This window comes from Orycteropus afer, unplaced genomic scaffold, assembly GCF_000298275.1.
Source record: "Orycteropus afer afer isolate SDZICR_OR568_19922 unplaced genomic scaffold, OryAfe1.0 scaffold00070, whole genome shotgun sequence".
In the NCBI taxonomy this organism is placed as follows: Eukaryota; Metazoa; Chordata; class Mammalia; order Tubulidentata; family Orycteropodidae; genus Orycteropus; species Orycteropus afer.
Window position 1 is genome coordinate 9,846,834 of NW_006921657.1, and position 21,320 is coordinate 9,868,153.

The 21,320-nt window shown below is 35.3% G+C and overlaps 1 protein-coding gene across 1 annotated transcript in view; it reads left to right on the top strand.

Annotated features, from left to right (window-relative positions):
* The window catches only part of HERC4 (HECT and RLD domain containing E3 ubiquitin protein ligase 4), a 133,215-nt gene that overhangs the window by 19,426 nt on the left and 92,469 nt on the right, over positions 1-21,320 (top strand). Inside the window, exons 2-3 of the mRNA XM_007940695.1 lie at positions 11,322-11,481; positions 16,837-16,913. Of these exons, the coding sequence (XP_007938886.1) occupies positions 11,322-11,481; positions 16,837-16,913 (237 nt within the window). The remainder of the gene's footprint in view (positions 1-11,321; positions 11,482-16,836; positions 16,914-21,320) is intronic.

Consider the following 21,320-nt stretch of genomic DNA (forward strand, 5'->3'; position numbering starts at 1 on the left):
GTATAAGTCTTTTGTATATCTAGTTAGGTTGATTCCTAAGTGTCTTATCTTTTTGGTAGCTATTGTAAATAGTATTTTTTCCTTATTTTCTTTTCAGAGTTCTTTGTTGGTGTAGAGGAATCTGACTGATTTTTGTATATTGATCTTGTTCCCTGCTACTTTGCTGACTCCATTAGTTCCAGTAGCTTTCTTGTTGAGTCTCTGGTATTTTTTACATACAGCATCAGATATCTGCAAATAGGGATATTTTTACTTCTTCCTTCCCAATTAGAATTCCTTATATTTACCTTTGTAGCCTTGCTGCTCTGGCTAGGATTACCAACACAACATTGAATAGGAGTGGTGATAAAGGGCATCCTTATCTGGTTCGCATTCATCGGGGGGATGGCTTCAGTTTCTCTGCTGAGAATAATGTTGTCTGTTGTTTTTGTGTGTAAGCTCTTAATTATGTTGGGTAATATCCCTTCTACTTCCTTGTTTGCTAAGAGTTTTTATCAGGAATGAGTGGATTTTATCAGACTCTGTTTTCACCTTGATTGATATGATCATATCGTTCTTTTATTTGTATTCTAGATTATGGGGATTATTTTTCTGCTATTGAACCATCTTTGCATACCTGGTATGAATTCCACTTAGTCATGATGTATTATTTTTTTGATGTGGTGTTGGATTCTTTTGGTTAAGATTTTGAGGATTTTTGTGTCTGTGTTTATGAGGGTATTGGTCTGTAATTTGTGTTTTCCATAGTATTTTTGTCTGGGTTTAGTATCAGGGTTATGCTTGCTTCATAAAATGAATTTGGAAGTATTTCTTCCTGTTGTGTGTTTTGGAATAATTTGAGTAGAATTTTGTCAGCTCTTTTCTGAATGTTCAGTAAAATTCTACATTGAAGTTGTGTGGGCCAGGACTTTTTCTGTTAGTAGTTTTTTTAATTACCTGTCATACTCTTTTGTCATGATCTGTTCAAATTTCTACCTCAGTATGTGTTAGTTTAGGTGTAAGTCGTGTTTCTAGAAATGTGTCTCTTTCTCCTAGGTTTTCAAATTTGTTGGAGTATAGTTTCTTAAAGTATTCTGTTATTTCCCTTTTTATTTCAGTTGTTTCTATTGTGACATCACCCATTTCATTTGTTATTTGTGTTATTACATCTTCTTTTTTGCTTTTGTTAAATTTGCCAGTGGTTTGTCAATTACATTACTCTTCTGGAAGAATCCATTTCTAATCTTGTTTATTTTTAATATGTTTTTATTGTTTCATTTGTTTCTGCTGTAATCTTTTTTATTTCTTTTGGAGACAGCAGGCTTTTCTTGGCTGCTCTTTTTATAACTGTTGGAAATGTTGGATTAATGTGTTGGTTTACAATGTGTTCGTTTGTGGCTGTAAATTGACTGCTGAGGACTGCCTTTGCTGTGTCCCAGAGGTTTTGGTATATTGTATTTTCATTCTTGTTTGATTCTAGAAATTTTAAATTTCATTTTTTATTTCTTTTGTTACCCAGTAGTTTTAAAGCAGTCTCATTCAGTTCCCGTGTTTGTGATTTTTTTTTCCCCTGATCATCTTATTGATTTCTAATTTTATAATATTGTGATTCATCCTAGAAGATGTTTTGTATTGATGTTTTTAAATAAAAATAATCTTTTAATTTTATTGTTTAATGTTTATTGTGGCTTGCTTTGTGGCTTAACATATGATCTGTTCTGGAGAATGATCCATGTGCACTGGAGAAAAGTTTGTTGTGTTTCTGTTGAGTGATGTGTTCTGAATATGTCTGTGAAGTCATGTTGGTTGATTGTGTTGTTTAGATCTTCTGTATTTTTGTTGAGTTTCTTTCTAGTTCTGTCCTTCACTGAAAGTGGTCTTCCGTTATTGTGGAGTTGTCTGATTTTCTTTTCAATTCTGTTAAAGTTTGATTTATGTATTTTGGTGCTCTTTCAGTGAGTATGTAGATAATTTACTATGATTATGTCCTCTTTCTAGATTGACCTTTTAATCATTATAGAATGCCCTTCTGTGGTAGTTCAAGTTGTGTGTCAGCTTGACAGGGCCATGGTTTTTAGTGGCTTGGCAGCTGGTTGTAGTTACTCCCCATGATGAGACTGGATGTGGTATAATCAGTTTCATAATGGAATATGTTTGTTGTTGTTATATGCCGTTGAGTGGAATATGCTGGGAACAGCTAATTAGTTGCCTTCGGGGTATGGCCTGTTCCCATGTATATGGAGAAGCTTTGAGAAAGGTCTCTAGCTTTTTGGCATATTTAGATCCTGCATTTGGCTGTGTTTTCATCTCCAGTTCCTGAAGTAAAAGCAGTGTCCTGCTGTGTTGCCTGTTAATCTTGGGATTGTTCCATTTTACCTGCTGATCTTGGGTTCTGTGTGAGTCAGAAGAAGTCTCCAGCTCCAGTGGGCCTGGAACAGGAGGCAGAGTGAAGCCCAACATTGAGGAGCCTTCACCCAGCTGCTAGAGCTGGCACTCTGAATTTGGAGTTCCAGCCCCCAAACTGTAAGAAAAGAAATTCCTGTTACAGTTATCTACTTGAGGTCTTTCTGTTATAGTAGCATTAGAGAACTAAGATACCTTTCTTGTCCCTTATGCTGGTTTTTGCTTTGAAGTCTATTTTATCAGAAATTATTATTGTCACTCATGCTCTTTTTTTTTTTGTTGCTGTTTGCTTTTTTTTTTCCTGTCCTTTGATTTGTAGTTTATCTTTGTGTCTAAGGTGAGTCTTTTGTAGTCAGCATATTGATGGGTCCTGTTTTCGTTTCCATTTTGCTGTTCTCTGTTCACCTGATGCATTTAATCCATTTACATTCATAGTAATTATTGATAGGTATGAATATACTGCTGTCATCTGTTGTTTTTTTATCGTAGTGTTGATGATTTCTTTGTTCAGAATATTTTGCTATGCTGAGTTCATTTTGCTGTCTGATTTTATTTTCATTTCCTTTGTTGCCATTGATTTTGTGTTTACTGAGCCCTTTCTTTTGATTATAAGGCTTACTGATTTCTTTGTGGTTACCTTGTAATTTATTAATCTTCCTAAGTTTAAAATGGGAGCTCTGGTAGCATAGTGGCTAAGACACTTGCCTGATAACCAGACGGCTGGTGGTTCAAACCCACCAGCCACTCCTCGGAAGGAAGGTTGGGCATTACTACTTCCGTAGTGATACTGCCTCGGAAGCCCAAGGAGGGGTCGCTATGAGTTGGGGCCGACTTGACGGTACATAACAACAACAGCAGGAAGTTTAAAACAGTCTGTTCTATCTTGATATCATTTTGCAATTATATCATTTATTCCCCCTTTTTGCTTTGTAGTTTTCATAGTCTATATGCCTCATATATCTCATTGCCTTCTTGCCTGCATGTTTTCTTCCAAGAAATCAGAGTTTAGTCTTACTGGTTCTCCTTTGTAGGCCACATTTTTGACTGCTAACCAGAAAGCTGGCAGTTCAAATCCACTCCTTGGAAGGAAGATTGGGCAGTCTATTTTTGTAGTGATACTGCCTCGGAAACCCAAGGAGAGGTCTCCATGAGTTGAATCTGAGTTGATGGCAGTGACTTTTTTTTTTTTTTTCCAAGTGCCTCTTAGGATTCTTTTTTGTCTTTGGTTTTGGATGTGATATGTCTTGTTGACTTTCTGTTGGGGTCTACCCTGTATGGAGTTCGTTGAGTTTCTTGGATGGATATCTTTTCATGTTTCATGATATCAAGGAAGTTTTCTGCTGACAAATCTTCGACAGTTCTCTCTGTGGGGTGTTTGTTTGTTTGTTTGTTTGTTTGTTTTGAGTGGGGAGAGGGTCTCTTCCTGTTCTAGAATTCTGATTACTTACAGATTTTTCCTCTTGATAGTATCCCAAATAATTCTTAGGGTTTTTTTTTCAGTTTCCTTTATTCTTTTTTCTGATTTTTTTTTCCTTATGCAAATTGGTATCAAGGGGTTTGTCTACTAATTTGCTGACCTGGTCTTCTGTTGATTCAGTTCTACTTCTTTGTCTTTGCAGTCTTAACCTATTTCTGAAATGTCAGTGTTCATCTTTTGGATTTCAAGTTACTGTTTTTGTGTGGTTTCTCATTGTCGGTTTATATTGCTCTTGTTCTCTTTTCCTGAATTCTTACAGGAATATTGTGAGTTTCCCTTGATTTTGTCTGTAGTTTCTTTGATCTCTTGTAGGGCCCTATATATATATAAGTCTTTTTGACTTCTTTATTAGGTAGTTCCATTACCTTTTTTTCCTCGTGGAGGTTTCCTGGTTCTTTATTTTCATCACTTGCTTGAGCTATATTGTCCAGTTTCTTTGATTTGAAGTTCTCTGTTGTTTCTAAGACATTTTGGTGTTAATTGTATGTATTTGCTGGTTATGGATTAGTTTCACCCTGATTTTTTGTTTTGCTTTTGTTTTGATATATTCAGATTGGTGGGATGGATATTATACCTTGGTTACTAGTTTGGCAGCAATGTGGTTCTTCTCTCCCTTCTCTGGGTGGGTGGAATAACAGCTGGGAGTTTGGATATGAGTCTCTGTGTGCTGGTCATGGACAGCAGCGGTGGGGTGAGCAGATACTAGGTGCTGTCCACTGTCTATCATTGATCCAAGGAACAATGCTGGCACAGTGCCTAAGGCATTTGACTACTAACCAGAAGGTTAGCGGTTCAAACTAGCCACTCTGCAAAAGGAAGATGTTGTAATCTTCTTCTGTAAAGATTTACTGCCTCTGAAACCCAATGAGGGTCACTATGAGTCAGAATTGGCTTGATGGCAGTGGGTTTTGTTTTGTTCTTTTGGTCTTGATCCAGTGGTGCAGGAGCTGGTGGTAGCACTCTCATGTTGAGTAGGGTGGTAGGTGGCAGATGTGGTTGACTAGTGTTGACCCAGTCTGGGTTTGTTTATACTGTGTCTCTGACTTATTGGGGATTCTGTGTTATTAGTGTCTCCTCACCCATGTACATTACCTTCTATGTCTCAAATGGTCACACTATGTTGGATATCCACTCTGTCTTTCTAAGAGGTCACTATTTTCCTTTTTTAGTTGGTGTTTAATCTAATTTTTTATCCTTTCTTTTGATGCTCAGATGCTCAGAGTTCCAGAATTATCATCTGTAGTTACTTCACGTGGTTTCTTGGGTCTTTGTTGTAGAGGGACTGGGCAGAGTGTGTTACCAGGAGTCTGTTGCTTGTCTTCCCTTGAATAATAATGATTTTAAACTAGAAACTTCTAAATTTCACAATCAGATTGACTTGCATTTGGCTTACTTCTTAGGAATGTTTTGAACAATAAAATGTTATTTTAAAAAAATAGATTATGTTTTAGAGAAGTTTGAGGTTTTCAGCAAAACTGTGCAGAATATAGAGATTTCCCATTTACTCTTTCCCCTGAACACTGTTTCTCCTATTAGCATCTTACACTCCTGCTAACATCTGTTAAAACTGATGAACCAATGTTGATCCTAAAGTCCATAGGTCAAATTAGATTTCACTATGTTGTACATTCCTGTGGGTGTTGACAAATCCTTAATGTTGTGGGTCCACTATTAATTACAGTATCGTATAAAATAGTTTTACTATTCTAAAAATACTATCAGTTCACCATTTTTATAATATTTGAAGATCTATAGATAAAAAGAGAATACAGTGTAATCTGGTAATGTTTATAATTACCCTCAATTAGTTGTAGAATTTTTATTAAGATGAAGCTTTTAAGAGATGCTAGTTGTGAATAATAATACTGTTCTGGAGCTCTGGTAGCATAGTGCCTAAGGCACTTGACTGCTAACCAGAAGGCTGTCTGTTCAAACCCACGAGCCACTCCTCGGAAGGAAGGTTGGGGCAATCTACTTCCTTAGTGATACCAGCTTGGAAATCCAAGGAGGGGTCACTATGAGTCAGGTCTGACTCGATGGTGCATAACAACAACAGCAACAACATAGCATTATCTTCATATCCAAAGGATAACACATCATTTACTGTTTTCTTTATCTACATGATTTTCAGAGTATATTGTTGAAGATTATATCCTGTTACCAAGCTTCAATCCTGGTTAGCAAAAGACTCCTGATAAACTGTCTTTATATTTTGTAATTGGTTTTCTAGGAAGTAGTGCCTGTATATGTTGTTGTTACCGTTATCGTTAGGTGCTATTGAGTCCATTTCAACTCATAGCAACCCCATGTGACAGAGCAGAATTCTCTATAGGCTTCTATTCTAGGCTGTAATCTTTACAGAAGCAGATCGCCAGCTCTTTCTCCTGAGTACCTACTGAGTGAGTGTTCAAAATGTCACCTTTTGGGAAGCAGCTGAGTGCTTAGCCAATTGTACCACTAGGGCTCCTTAGTGTTTATATAAATACTACATGCAATTATTGAATCAACTTGTATTGTACCTCAAAAATGAGTTTCCTTTTCCTGGCAATATCTGAGACATAGATAAGCATCTAATTTGCTTTGAAATTCCTTGATTGGGTTTTAAGGAATCTCCCATGTCCAAATTGGATCAGCAGAAATTTCTAGATGAATTTTCACAAACTCAAGAATTGATGAATAAACAGTATTATTTCTGTGATCTCAAAGGAAATAGAGTATTCTTATCCCATTAATGATTTAGTGTAAGAGACTTCATGATGTAGTATGTTGCAGCAAGACCCTGGACCTGTCTTATATGTTTTTGAAAAGAATGTGATGTAATATTCTTCTATTACGGTGTTTGTGCGTCACTGTTTACTTGAAAAAGTTTATAAGTAAGCCATTGTTGAAGTCTGATATGCATACAGAGGTGATTGGAAGGATGTATGTATAGATATATAATAAAAAACTAATTAGGTTGACTATTTTAATTGATTCTTACAAATCTAAAAATGAAAATGTTTTGCAACAGAATGATACATTAAGAGTCTTCAAAAGTAATGCATTTTAATGATTCAAGTGTAAGAATAATCAGAAGTAATAAGAGCCTGAACCTTTAGAGATATATTTGAAATCTAGTATCAATATTTACAAGACGGAAATATTTAATCTCTCTAACTCTATGTTTTCATTTTTACTTGTCTCTGAAAAATAAACTGTTCTCCTTCAAAGTCAATCTCCCATATATATCTTTTCATTTCATGTATTATCTATCTTTCTTTCCTTGAAGATCAGTATTGTGAACATGTAATACCAGTGTGAACAACCCAAAACAAACTTGTCACCATGGAGTCAATTTTGACTCACAGTGACCCTGTACGACAGAGGAGAACTGCCTCATAAAATTTCCAAGGATGTAAATCTTTATAAGCGCAGACTGCCACATCTTTCTCCCTTGGAGCGGGTGGTGATATTGATCACTGACCTTTCAGTTAGTAGCCGAACAACTGTGCCACCAGGGCTGCTTGATGTGAACACAGTGTTTCAGACTTTTTATATGAACATTTTGAAGTATAACAGAAGTTGAAAGAATGGTATAATGACCAACAGTTTAAATTTTGCCATATATTACTATCTGTGACCACCATTCGTTCTGTTGTACACAGGGGTTGCTGTGAATCAGAACTGACTCAACAGCACCCAACAACAAAAACAACACTGTGTGTATCTATTTAGGTGAAATTATAATGATTGTATGTATTTTTATATGTTGTTATTTGCCCTCGAGTCGGATCCGATTCATAGTGACCCGTTCTTGGGTTTCTGAGGCAGTAGCACTATGGAAGATTGCCCAACCTAGGTACTTTTTTATTTCTAGTTTACAATGAACTATAATGATCATATGCTATTATTAAAACTGTTCCAACTAGAATACATTCATAATTACCTCTTATAGCCCCTGACATCAAGGAAAAGCAATTCTTAAAATTTTTTGTTTTCTGTCCTCTTCCTTGTATTTCCATACCCCTTCTAAAGTGGGTTGTAATTATTTCTCTCTTATGCTTTCCTTTCCCAACTATGTTATTGGCCTTGAAAAGCAAATGTAACGTGATGATTAAATGTTAATAAAGTTAAAGCAAGTTAGCATAGTCCCTGGTACATACCTAGTACGTCCTCAGTAACTTTCAGTTGTCAGATTTGGAATGACTTCTGCTTTGCTTCTTTTTCTTATATGGACCTTACTGGGCTGGGTTTTCTAGTGAAATTTTTTATTTTGTTCTTTGTCTGGGCTCATTTATTTCCCCTTTATTCTTGCTTGTCAATTGACTCTTCGTTTTAGGCTATCTTGATTTGAATGTTCAACCAAAATTTGACCTGGATTTGAAGTGTTTCAACAAGTCATTGACCTTATCTGGGGGAAAAGTATTGAGCCTATTCATTTTGATGGGTCATTTAAAAAAAAAAAATCTAAATAATTGAAAAAAAATTGTACTGGGAAGTCATCATTTTGTGTATTTGTTGTCTGAAAAGTTTGATATTAAGTACTATTGCCAAGTTATATGATTGTTTAATGATGTATTTCTGAAGGAGCTATTTTCCAGTAAATATTTTAATAATATGATGGGGCTAAACTTCTGAAAGAAAAAATTACTTACTCTGATTTTTTAGTACGTAGAGAAAGATTAAAGAGTTCAGGTCAGTTTTGAATTGAAAGCATTGGTTTTTATACATTAACTTTTCTCTAAGGCTTTATTTATATTTATTAAAATTTTTTCTTTTATTTAAATGAAATAAAATTTTATTCAGTTTTTCTTTTGAATAGGCAATACATTCACATAGTTAAAAAAGCAAAGCAATATAAATATAAACTGAAAAGTTTTGCTCTTATATTTTGACTCCTCCATTTTTTCTTATGTCCCAATTCCCTATAGGTAATTAGGTTCATTGGGTTTTTTCCAAATTTTCTTTACATAGATATAAGCAAATGTAATTATATATTCTGTTTTTCCCCGTACTTTCTACTAAAGATAGCAAACTATATACATTGTTTCGCATCTTAATTTTTTTCCCCTTAATATATCCTAGAGATCATTCTATACCACTGTAAAGAATTTTCTCATTATTTTTTTTGCAATGCATAGTATTCTGTTGGATAATTGGAATATTCTATTGATGTATATTTAGCGTTTCTAGTCTTTCACTGTTTATACCAAGCTGCAGTTAACTGTATTTATTGGAGATTAGCCCATACGGAAAGATGCATTAAGAGTTTACATCCAGTGGGGGTTATCATTGTACAAGAGTGTCTCTTGCCCTACAGCCTCACCAAACTTTTGGATTTTTATCAGATGAAAATAGTATTGCTGTATGAGTTTTTTGTGTATGTGTGTGTTTTTAAGCAAACTTATTATTAGAGTTAGCCCACACAGGAAAGTGTACAAATTATGGATTTCTGAGGCAGGATCTCTATGGAAGTAGATTGCCCAGTCTTCCTGAGGAGTGGCTGGTGGATTTGAACTGGTAGACTTCTGGTTAGCAGTCAAATGCCTTAAGCAGTATGTCACCAGAGCTCCTCAGATTAAAAGTATACAGCTTGTGAATTATTTAAGTGAATGTATTATTAGCTGTCAGTGTAGTTTGAATTTGCGTTACTTTTAATGAAGTTGAACATCTTTTCATATAATTAAGGACCGTTTGTGTTTCCTTCTTCTTTGAACTGTTGAGTTCACATATTCTGCCCTTTTTTCACCTGAATTACCGATCATTTTCTTTTTTTCCTCTTATTATTCTCATCAGTCTTTTGACTTTGCTTATAGTGGTTTTTTGGATTGGTTTGTTTTTGTCATAGTAAATTATTGGAGTTTTCCCAAATGAGTATTTGGAATCTCTTTCCCTATCCTTAGCTTAGGACTTAGTTTAAATGTCACTCTCTTCCAGAATTCTTCCTACTATCTTTCAAGGCTTAAATACCTATCTTATGTTTTCATGGTACCCTTTTGTCTATCTTTCTTAGCATTTAATCATGATTTCCATATTATCATACCTTTTTTTCTATAGCCCATGATGGCCAGAACTTGCGTTTTATTGATCTTTGTGTCTCTAGTGCTTAGAACACAGGCGGTAACATCATAAATATTAATATTTGATATGAAAGATTATATCTTCTTTGTTTCTTTGATTTTCATCTCTTTCATTTTACAATCAGTCTTATTCACATGACTTGTTGTCTTGACATTTTCTACTTTTTACTGTTATTTCTTTGAGGATTGTCCTAGGGACAGTGACTTACTTCTTGGACCTCTGTCAGAGGTAACAAATGTTTTAGGGTTTACTTCTCCCGCCCCATTATTAGGATTAGGGAAATGTTTTTATTTAAACAAATGATGCCATGCTTCAAATTCTCTTGATTATGTGTGTGTGTGTGGGGGGGTGGTATTACAATCTATTTTCTTTTTTGGTTTATTTCTACAATATAATTTTTAAAAACATGGCACAAAATATATACAAAAAGTGAGAGATTGGTATAATGGACATCTGTATATTGGTCACCAGCATAAAAAATTGTGAACTCATAGTACTTTAAGGTAAGTACTTAAAATGCAGTATTTAATGTTTTAATTCACTCTTTCAGGTCTTGGTTTCTTAAAAGTTGTACAGATTCCTGTAGGCTGTCTAAGGCTAACTTCTCACTCCAAAATGCTGATAATTATCCAGATGCAATTTTGATTTCTCAGTACATAGGGATTTCAACCTTTTTACTGTGCTCTGCTTTATTATTGAATAGCTCTACTTGTAAATTGAGCCAAAACGTACTCCTGAAGAAATTCTGATTGATCCAGTTTTAATCACTTCTCAACATGTGGTTTCAGGTTTATTGAAGACAATAATTAAGCTTTCTGATTAAGCTTTTTTTTTTTTTTTTGAAAAAAAAGTTAATTTTACATGACATCTTAAAAAAAAAAACCAGTTTGTAGGGGTCCTAGTGAAAAATCATGATATGCGTTGAATATCTTAAAGAAACTAAAGGAATTTCAGTTCCCTTACTGATATGTCAGTGGCTGCTGACAGTCTTATGAAGAGCCAGTGTTTAAAATCACTTCTGGTTTAAAACTTGAACACATTTTGACCACATAGAGGGTTTTTATCTTTTGTTATTAAAAGGTAGTTCATAAACTGGAATCTGTCAGTTATGGTCATATTCTGGTTTTCTTTACTCAGCATATCTAGATGCTTTATTTATGAGATCTATACAGAATTTGTTTTCTATCAGAAGTGGCCAGATTCAGGTTACTTCATTAATTTCAGTATCATACCCTTGTTTTTGTTTGCCATCAAGTCTATACCAGTTCATATGTAGCAATTATGATTTTATTGTTTTTAAAAAATTGAATAGCCCAGATGATTTAAATGATTCCCTTTTCTGGTGAACTCTCTTCGATTGGTAATGGCAAGAATGTAATTTTTCTCCTCTTGATTTTTGTAGAGCAGGTTGTTGCCCTGGATGCCCAAAATATTGTAGCTGTTTCATGTGGAGAAGCTCATACATTAGCACTAAATGACAAGGGCCAGGTGTATGCTTGGGGTCTTGATTCTGATGGACAACTTGGCCTGCTAGGATCAGAGGAATGTATCAGAGTTCCCAGGTAACAAAGGTGACCAAAAAGAGGTCTTTAACAAACTTTTATAAAAAATTTGTTAATCTGAATCATTCTATTTAATGTGGGCATTTATAAGTTGACATCTAATTATATTTTCCCTTTTTGTTCTTTAGTAATTCAGTAGGTAGATAATTGTCTTTAATTTGGGTTGAGTAGGACTTTTTTAATATACTCCATATTTTCTCCAAAATCTGTAGAATTTATATTTATGTAGGTAAAGAAAAGACTTGAGGAATACCCACTTTATGGTAAATTTTCTCATACTGAAACATTCTAGTTGGTTTGGTTATAAAGTCTTTATTAGGTTTTATTGAATATGGAATTTATCATGCTTGTTATAAAAAGAATTCAGTCACTTTCTACTTTTTACACAGCAGTGACCATGATTTTATTTGTTACTCATAAGAACAAAAACATAGCTAAGTGAAAATTTGAAGAGAAGTGTCTAATTTTTTTAGATACGTAAATAGTACACTAAGTCCTATTTAACTCAAACCCGTTACCATTGAGTTGAATTGTGACTCACAGTGACCCTGTAGGACAGTGTAGAACTGGCATATAGAGTTTTCAAGGCTATAAATCTTTACAGAATCAGGCTGCTTGCTGCTGCATCTTTTCTCCTGTAGAGCAGCTGGTGGGTGTGAACTGCTGACTTTTTGGCTAGCAGTTGTGTGCTTACCCACTGTACCATGAGGGCTTCTTGAATCACTTATTTTTTAAAATTACAGTTTCTTGCCTCCTTAAACTCTTGTTCTTTTTTTCAAATAATAGTTACAGGGACAAAAGAGAACTCTCCAGGGAACCAAGGAATTCTTAAATTAATTTTAGATTTATTCCAGGTGGCAGTTTTTCACATACACTTAGTGTGTTTTGTTTTAAAATTAGCATTCATTAGTTGGTTTTGGTTAAGAAATAAGATTTATGTACTAAGATAAGGGAGCTCTGTTAGCATAGTGCCTAAGGCACTTGATTGCTAACCAGAAGGCTGGTGTTCAAACCTACCAGTCACTCCTCCAAGGAAGATGGGGCAATCTACTTCCCTAGTGATACTGCCTGGGAAACCCAAGGAGGGGTGGCTATGAGTCAGGTGTGACTGGAAGGCACATAACAACAACAACACTAAGATAAGGTATGCTTTAGGGTTGTATTCTTTCACCATACCTTCCTCTGTATGCTGAGCAAATAATCTGATAAGCCTGGATGGACTATAGGAAGAAAAACACAGCATAACAGGATTAGAGCAAGATTCACTAACAACCTGTGCTATGCAGATGATGTAACTTTGGTTGCTGAAAGCAAAAAGGACTTGAAGCACTTGTTCAGTATGGAGGGCTTACACCTTGCAGCTGGACCAGCAATATCATAAATGGAGAAAAGATTGAAGTTGTCATTTTGCTTGGATTCATAATCAGGGTCCATGGAAGCAGCAGTCAAGCAATGGAATGACACATTACCTTTGGCAAATTTGCTGCAAAAGTCGTCTCTAAAGTTTTAAAAAGCAAAGATGTCACTCTGAGGACTGAAGTGTGCTTCACCGCAACCATGGTATTTTCATTCGCCTCCTGTATATATGTGAAAGCTGAACGATGAATAAGGAAAACTGAGGAAGAATTGATGCCTTTGAATTACTATGTTGGCAAAAAATATGTATATACCAGGGGCTGCCAGAAGAGTGTATAAATGTGTTTTGGATGAAGTATAGTCAGAATGCGCCTTAGAAGCGAGGATAGTGAGGCTTCATCTTATGTACTTGAACATATTTTCAGAAGACACCAGTCCCTGGAGAGGGACATTATTCTTACTAAAGCAGAGAGTCAGCAAAAAAGAGGCAGGCCTTCAATGAAATGGATTGACACAGTGCTTGTGACAATGAGCTCAAACACAGCAGTAGTTATGGAGATGGCACAAGAATGGGCATTGTTTTGTTCTGTCATACATGGGGTTGATACAAGTCAGAATTGATGAGACACCTAACAACAAACAACTGTTGTTACGCAAACAACTAGGATAAGAAAATGGAGGAGAGAAACGAACAAATTTTACAACGGGAACTCTCACCATTATTAGAAATAAGTGTTTTAACTAGGAAAGGCAGCTGGTTTCCTTCAGTAATTCTATTTATTACCTTCACGCATGTGTTTCCATGGAGTGTTCTACTCACTTCTGTTAGGTTGCTGTGAATCTTTAGTTAGAATTGATTCCACAGCAGTAAGTTTGGTTATTTTGGTTTTGTTTTTTATTGGAAAAAAAAAAAGTACATTTAAAGTATATATTTAAATTTTAATTTTGTTCTAATATATTAAAAGTGACTTTGATCTTTAATTTATATTTTATGTTTGTTCTGTTAATGAACTATTTATTGAAGCATTTGAGTACATCACTCCACATGTTTCTTATTGAACTTAGAACCAAATTCCACAAAAACTCCCAAAATAATTTTCTTCTCTTTTTTTTTTTCCTTCTGTAAAAACAGTTAAGTATGAAACATAATTCTTAGTATGCTTTTGATGTCTGTTAATGGTGGTGGTGGTGTTGTTTGCCGTTGAGTCGGCCCGACTCATAGCGACCCCTCCTTGGGTTTCCAAAGCAGTATCACTACGAAGTAGGATTGCCCAACCTTCCTCCTGAGGAGTGGCTGGTGGGTTTGAACCGCCAGCCTTCTGGTGAGCAGTCAAGTGCCTTAGGCACTATGCTACCAGAGTGCCTATGATGGTGTTAGTGGAGGAGATTTCTTCCTTAAGCTAAGTAAATTGAATTGTTTTAGTTTAATTTCAGTTTCTTTCAGAAAATTTGCAACCAGATGGTTGTTGATTAGATAATATAAAATGTTCATAGAAACACAGTGACCTCACATTTGACAAAGCCTCTACTGCTTTTATTTTTTTCTCATGAGTAATTTTTATTGTGGAAAGGGATTTTTAATTAAGATTTAAAGCATTTTTAGGATTGAAAAGAGACTTAATGTGTTAGATCTTCTAAGTCATTATTCCCAAAACCATGATGCTCAGAGCAAAGCTTTCTAGTTTCTCTGATTTTTAATCCTACCTCTTAATTCTCTTCCTTAAAATTTTCATTGCTCTTCATTTTCAGTGTAAGGGATTTCAGTTTGTAATATGTAGATGATGAATAATTGGAAACAAAGGTAATTTTAAAAGGAAAATTACATTGTGTGTAATTTTTACTTATGAAATATATTGTGTATATTTTATTTATTTATTTATAAAGGTTGCCCAATAATAAATTATGTATTTGTGACTTGACTATTTTATGAACCTAGATGGGGACCTGGGTCATATCTTATTTGTGTCCCCTGGTTTAAGCTTCTCTATTTTTTGTTGGCTGAACACACCTGTATCATTTTTAAGCTGTGTGTTAAGCCATTTCTGTTCATCAGCCTCTTCAGTTTTCCATGATATTCTGGATTTTTCTTATTGTCACATATACACAATTTTCACTTTAAAAATTGACTTAGTATTTCAGTACCAAATCATTTTCAGATATAAGTAAGGCTTATTCCTATGTGCTTAGAGGCACCAGTGAACTTTGTAAGTTTCACTTATATTATTAATAAAACATATTTAGACGACAGGAAGATACTCAAATATCTGTAAACAGATTTCTAAAATTTAGTGTTTATAGATTTTCATAAGAGTATTCAGAAAAGTGAGAATTCACATTAGGCTGTATTTTCTTAATAAGAAAGCCCATTTTTATCCCAATAGTTAAGAGTGTTGAAATTAAAGATATACTTTAAAGTTAAAAAAAGAATGTGAAATTAATAATAAAAAGGCTTTATCTGAACTCTTAGTAGTTTGATAATTAATTTTTGTTTAGTTCTAATTTGGTTGTCCACATAAACCTCTGAGAAACAATTATTAGCAATATAATTGTAGTTTATTTTTAAAAATTGTTTCTTCATTGTGTGTAATAAAAATTGTGAACAGAATGATACAGCTGTTTCTAGACTATAGAAACTAGTTAAACATGTTTGTTTGAAATTAATTTTCTTGATTCTACCCAATTTTAATTAGGTTATGATTTCTGCCTAATTTTAGCATCTGAAAATTCATAACATTTTAGAGTAAAAAGAAAAATTTTAGAATATTTCTTAATGGTAGAGTCTGTAGATCAGTTGTAAACCTACATTTTTCAAATCTGAAAAAAAATTGATGTTAATTAAAACCTTTCTTAAATGATTAGTAAAGTCATGGCAGGAAAATGACTTTTTCTTAGGTTTGAAAATCTGAAGGTACAGATGCATTTGGATTATGTTAGTAATAGCAGTACAACTCTCAGATTTTGTAGTTAAGAACATAAATGCACTAAATAAAAATATTTTTAATACAGTAATGTAGAATTAGAGTAACTCTCCTTTCTCCTGCTCAAAATTTGATTTGCTGAAGCTGTCTCCCGAAAATCAAGGGTATCAACCCTCTGGTCAGAACTTGCTCCGGACTCCCATATGGCAGAATCAGGTCAGGTGGCAGTTTCAGGTAAAGGGAAATAAGAAACATACTATGTTCCCCTCCCCCCTTTTTTTTCCTTGGGGAAAAAAAATCATTCAGGAAAAATAGTAGAATGACTAGGAGAAAGGGAATAATATAAGAAGAACACAGAATGATTGCTACACAGTTCCTTAATTTTTGTGATTTACAAATTAGCCTTTAGAAAAAATCAGGAAAGGAAAACAAGGAGCTACAAAAATATAAGGTGAAAACACAAGGTGACAGAAATAAAACTGAACAAATCAGTGATTATAATAAAAATGAATTGATTAAATTTCCATAGTAAAAAGAAAAACTAAGTTGTGTTTCACTGATTTAGATTTAAAAGGAAAAGATAGCCTGCGAGGAATTAGTAAATTATGTTTCATAATTTGTGAATTGTAAACAACACAGAAGTCCCCATTGTTTCTGAAGAGGAGAACATGTATTAAACTAGGCAAAAGATCAATTTTAGACATTATTAATTGATGTATATCTGTTTTACAAATATATTGCAAATTTGAAATTTTAAAGTAATTAAAAATTTTTTTGATGATGTGTGGATTATGAGAGCACTCTGAGGAGTACTGGAGATGTGAACATAGCTCACTTTGCTTAAATACTATCTTTTCAAGGTGTGTTGTCACTCACACTTCTTAATTATTTTTTTCCTATCTGGATCTTGTTGTTGTTTATTTTGCTTTTAGTATACATTTTTGGTAAATTGGGCTTATATGAGAAAAATAGCATGACCTGCTAGGTCACTAGTTTCACAATAAATAGTTTTATTGATTAGATATTTAAGATCCATAGTTTAAATGAAATTAACTGATCCATATCTCTTCTTATTTTCTAGAAATATTAAAAGTTTGTCAGATATCCAGATAGTACAGGTTGCTTGTGGTTACTATCATTCACTTGCACTCTCCAAAGGTAAGCATTGTTTTTATTTTCCTTCCCTTTTTCAGTTTCGTTGTGTCATAATTTAAATGAGCAGAAAGTCTCCCAACTTTGTTTTTCTGCTTGATCCTTTCAGGTCCATATAAATTTTAGAATTAGCTTGTCAGTTTTCACAAACAGAAAAAAAGAGTCTTTCAATTCTTGAGCATGCTATATTCATTCATTTAATAAATGTGCTCTAAGGGGTTTGTTTTCTGCAGAGAGGTCTTATACATCCTTTATTAGATTTTTACTTAGGTATTTGATGTTTTTTGTTGTTAACTGTTAATGATAACATTTTTAAAATTTCATTTTTAATTATTACTATATGTAGCCATAATTATTCTTTAGTCTGGTAAAAATTATTCTGTCATAGATTGGGATGATTGCAGCTTTCCAAATCTCATTTAATTTCACAAATAAACATTTTATGAGTAAAGACACACAAAAATCAATGCAATCTATTAGCTTATTTGACTTCTTAATATGCCAGCTAAGGGTAGGAACATGGATTAATAAAGAACCTGCCACATGTTTTTCTTTTTTAATCATTTTAACAAATGAGGTCCATTGGCTTTGTTGTTATTATTATTTTTTAATTTAATAAAGTCAAGTAAGTGGCTAAGGCACTTGACTGCTAACCAGAAGGCTGGTGGTTCAAACCCACCAGCCACTCCTCAGAAGAAGATGGGGCAGTCTACTTCGATAGTGATACTGCCTCAGAAACCCAAGGAGGGGTTGCTATGAGTTAGGTCCGACTCGACGGCACATAACAACAACAGTAAGTTTATTATGCATAAAACACTAGGCTAAAGTTGTTGGGAAATACAAATAAATGAAAAGACAGTTTTGGGGAACATATTCTGTAGTGGAAGAGGCAGATATTCCAAATAATTAACTGTAGTTAGAGACAGGAAAAAAAAGGTCCATACTGCTTTGGTCAAGGTAATGTAAAATGCTGTGGAAATGAAGAAAAAGGTATAATTAGTTGTACTCAGTAGAATTGTTAACAATAAGGAGGGAATTGGTATTTGGTGCAAGTCTTGAAAAATGAGTAAGTAGGTTTTATTAAGAATTAGAGAAATATTGAGGTTAGTGCTTGGCTAACTGAAAGGTCAGAGATTCAACCCCACCAGCTGCTCCATGGGAGAAAGATGTGGCAGTCTGCTTCTGTAAAGATTACAGCTTTGGAAACCCATAGGGTCACTATGAGTCAGAATCAACTCGACAGCAACAGGTTTGGTTTTTTGCTTAGTGTGAAATAGACACACTGTGTTATGTTATAGACTGGATATACAGTCTATAACAATAGTAAGCAATACACTCCTGGCCCTCATGCTATCTTGTTGTGTTACATGCCATCAAGTTGGCTCTGATCCATATTAATCGTATATACAACAGAACAAAACACTGCCCAGTCCTGTGCCATCCTCACAATCCTCCTTATGTTTGAGCCCATCATTCAGCCACTATTCCAATCTATCTCATTCAGGGTCTGTAGTCATAACAAATAACTGTGTAATCACATACAATTATAGGGGCTTCAAAGAAAAAGTTTTAGGGTATTTAGAACATATAATAGGGGACTGGACTTAATCTGGGGAGATCAAGGAAAGCTTCCTGTAGGAAGAGACTGTAAGTGTACTAGACAAAGATAGGAAAAGGTTTAAGCAGAGGAAACGTGTGTGAGAAATGGACATTGGGGAATCTAAAGGAAATCAAGTATGGCCAGAGCATAGTAAGTAAGGGAGGAGACTGAAATGAGATTGAAAATAATACATAGATTATACAGGGCCTTATGGGTGTTATTAAGGAGCTCTGGTGGCATATTGGATAAGGCTTTGGGCTGCTAACCAGATGGTCAGTGGTTCAAACCCATCAGCTGCTCTGTGGAAGGAAGATGGGGCAATGTGCTTCTGTAAAGATTTACAGCCTCGGAAACCCAAAAGGGGTCGCTATGAGTCAGAATCAACTTGATGGCAGTGAGTTTATTTTTTTCAGTTTATAGGTGTTTTTAAGCATGTTTATGTTAAGAACAATGAGAAGGCCCTTAGGTATTTTTTATTATAGGTGAGCGACATTATCAATTGCCTTTTTATAAAATCTGTTTGCATATATAGAAGTGTCTGCTTATAATATGCATAGAACATTTCTAGAAGGACATACCAGTAATTGGTAAGAGAGGTTCTTTCTTGGGAGGGGATCAGGGATCTAATTTTGTGTGAGGACTTACTATTTTCTGGTATGAATTTTTAAAAATCAGGATAATCAGGTATTAGTTTGGTAAAAATATGTATAAAGTTCCAAAATAGGGCAGCAGTAGGGCAACAAAACTGACAGCAGGGAGAACTATTATAGGAACCAATTGAATGGTGAGTAAATCTATTGATGTCATTTTTTTTTTTATAGAAAACGAAGTATATAATTTAGGGGTGAATTGGATGCCTATGAGGTAAAGGGAGAGGTGTATTAAGGATGATTCTCTTGGTTTATGACTTGTGCTGCTGAATCAGTTATGACATTTACAGAGATGAGGGGGAACACTAGGAGAGGTCCAGTTAGGGAAAGTGGGGAGAGGGTCAAGAATTCAGTTTGAGGCACTCTGAGTTAGAAGTACTTTTAAAATATACAAATGGAGATGTGAGGTAAACAATTGGGTAACTAGATTTATTCCTCAGAGGAGAGGTCTGGGCTGGTGATAAAATTTTAAACTTCATCAGTATATGGTTGATAACTGAAGCCTTTACTTTGGATAAGTACTCTTAGAAGAGAATAACAGAAAAAAAGATTTGAGGAGTACTGTATTAAAGAGACACTCCTTTCTTGAGGCACATAAAGAAAAGAGATTACCCACTGTTAAGTGACTTACTCATTAATCAGTATCCTAAACACCAAACCCAACCCATTGTTGTTGGGTGAATTTGAACTCAAAGCAATCCTACAGCACAAAGTAGAACTGCCACAGGTTTCCAAGGCTGTAATCACCTTGTCTGTCAGTTTGTCATAATGTGGTGGATTGCATATAGCGTGAGGCTGGCGGCTATGCCACCAGCATTTCAAATAACAGCAGAGTTCCCCAGAGTGGTGGACAGGTTTCAGCAGAGCTTTCAGACTAAGACTGGGAAGAAGGACAGGGCCATCTACTTCTGAAAAAATTGGCCTGTGAAAACCTTACAGCTGTTGTTTTGTTCCACTGAGTCAGACCCAACTCATAGCGACCCCTCCTTGGGTTTCCAAGGTGGTATCACTGTGGAAGTAGACTGCCCAACCTTCCTTCCGAGGCATGGCTGGTGGGTTTGAACTGCCAGCCTTCTGGTTCGCCATCAAGTGCCTTAGGCACTATGCTACAAGAGCTCCTGTGAAAACCTTATAAATAGCAGTGAAATACTGTCTGATATATAATGGGAAAACTTCAAGAATAGCCCTGAAACATTGTCTGATACAGTGCCAGAAGATGAAACCCTTAGGTTGGAAGGTAATCAAAATATGACTGGGCAGGAGCTGCCTCCTCAAAGTATAGTTGACCTTCATTATGTGGATGGAATAAACGTTTGGGACCTTCATTTGATGATATGGCACGACTCAAAATTAGAAGAATCAGCTGCAGACATCCATTAATAATCAGAATGTGGAATGTATGAAGTATGAATCTAGGAAAACTGAAAGTTTTAAAAAATGAAATGGAACACATAAAGATCACTGCCCCAGACTTTAGTGAGCTGAAATGGACTGGAATTGGCCATTTTGAATCAGATAATCATATGGTATATTATGCTGGGAATGACAGATTGCAGAGGAGTGGCGTCACATTCATTGTCAAATAAACTGTTTTCAAGATCTATCTAAAAGTACAGTGCTGTCAGTGATATTATAATATACACATACTTGTGTGTTAGTTCAGTTTGCGTGTCAACTTTGCTGGGCCTGGTTGAGTAGCTGGGCAGCTGGATGTATTCCCCATGACGAGACTGGTAATCAACTCCATGGTGGAATCTACTGTGAGCAGCTGAGTAGCTGCCTTAGGGAGTGTGGTCTGCTTCCTGTATATAACAGAAGGCTTGGGGAATGGTCTCTAGCTTATGGCACACATGGACCCAGCATGTAGCCATGTTGTTCAGCAGCTCGCCATGCTCTGCAGACCTTGGAACTTAGAGTGGACTTAATGGCCTCTTGAGTGGTTTGGTAACATCAGGACTGTGCCATTTTATTTGTCAACATTGGGCTTGTTAGCCTCAGCAGCCAGTAGCTGCCTGAGTGAAGACATGCCTCCAGCTTCAGTGGACTGGGAGCTGAGCTGAAAGCCAAGGTTGAGGGGCTTTCACACAGCCCCTAGAGCCGGGCACTTTGAACTCAGTCTTCTAGCCTCCCAAACTGTAAGAGAATAAACTCCTGTTTGTTAAG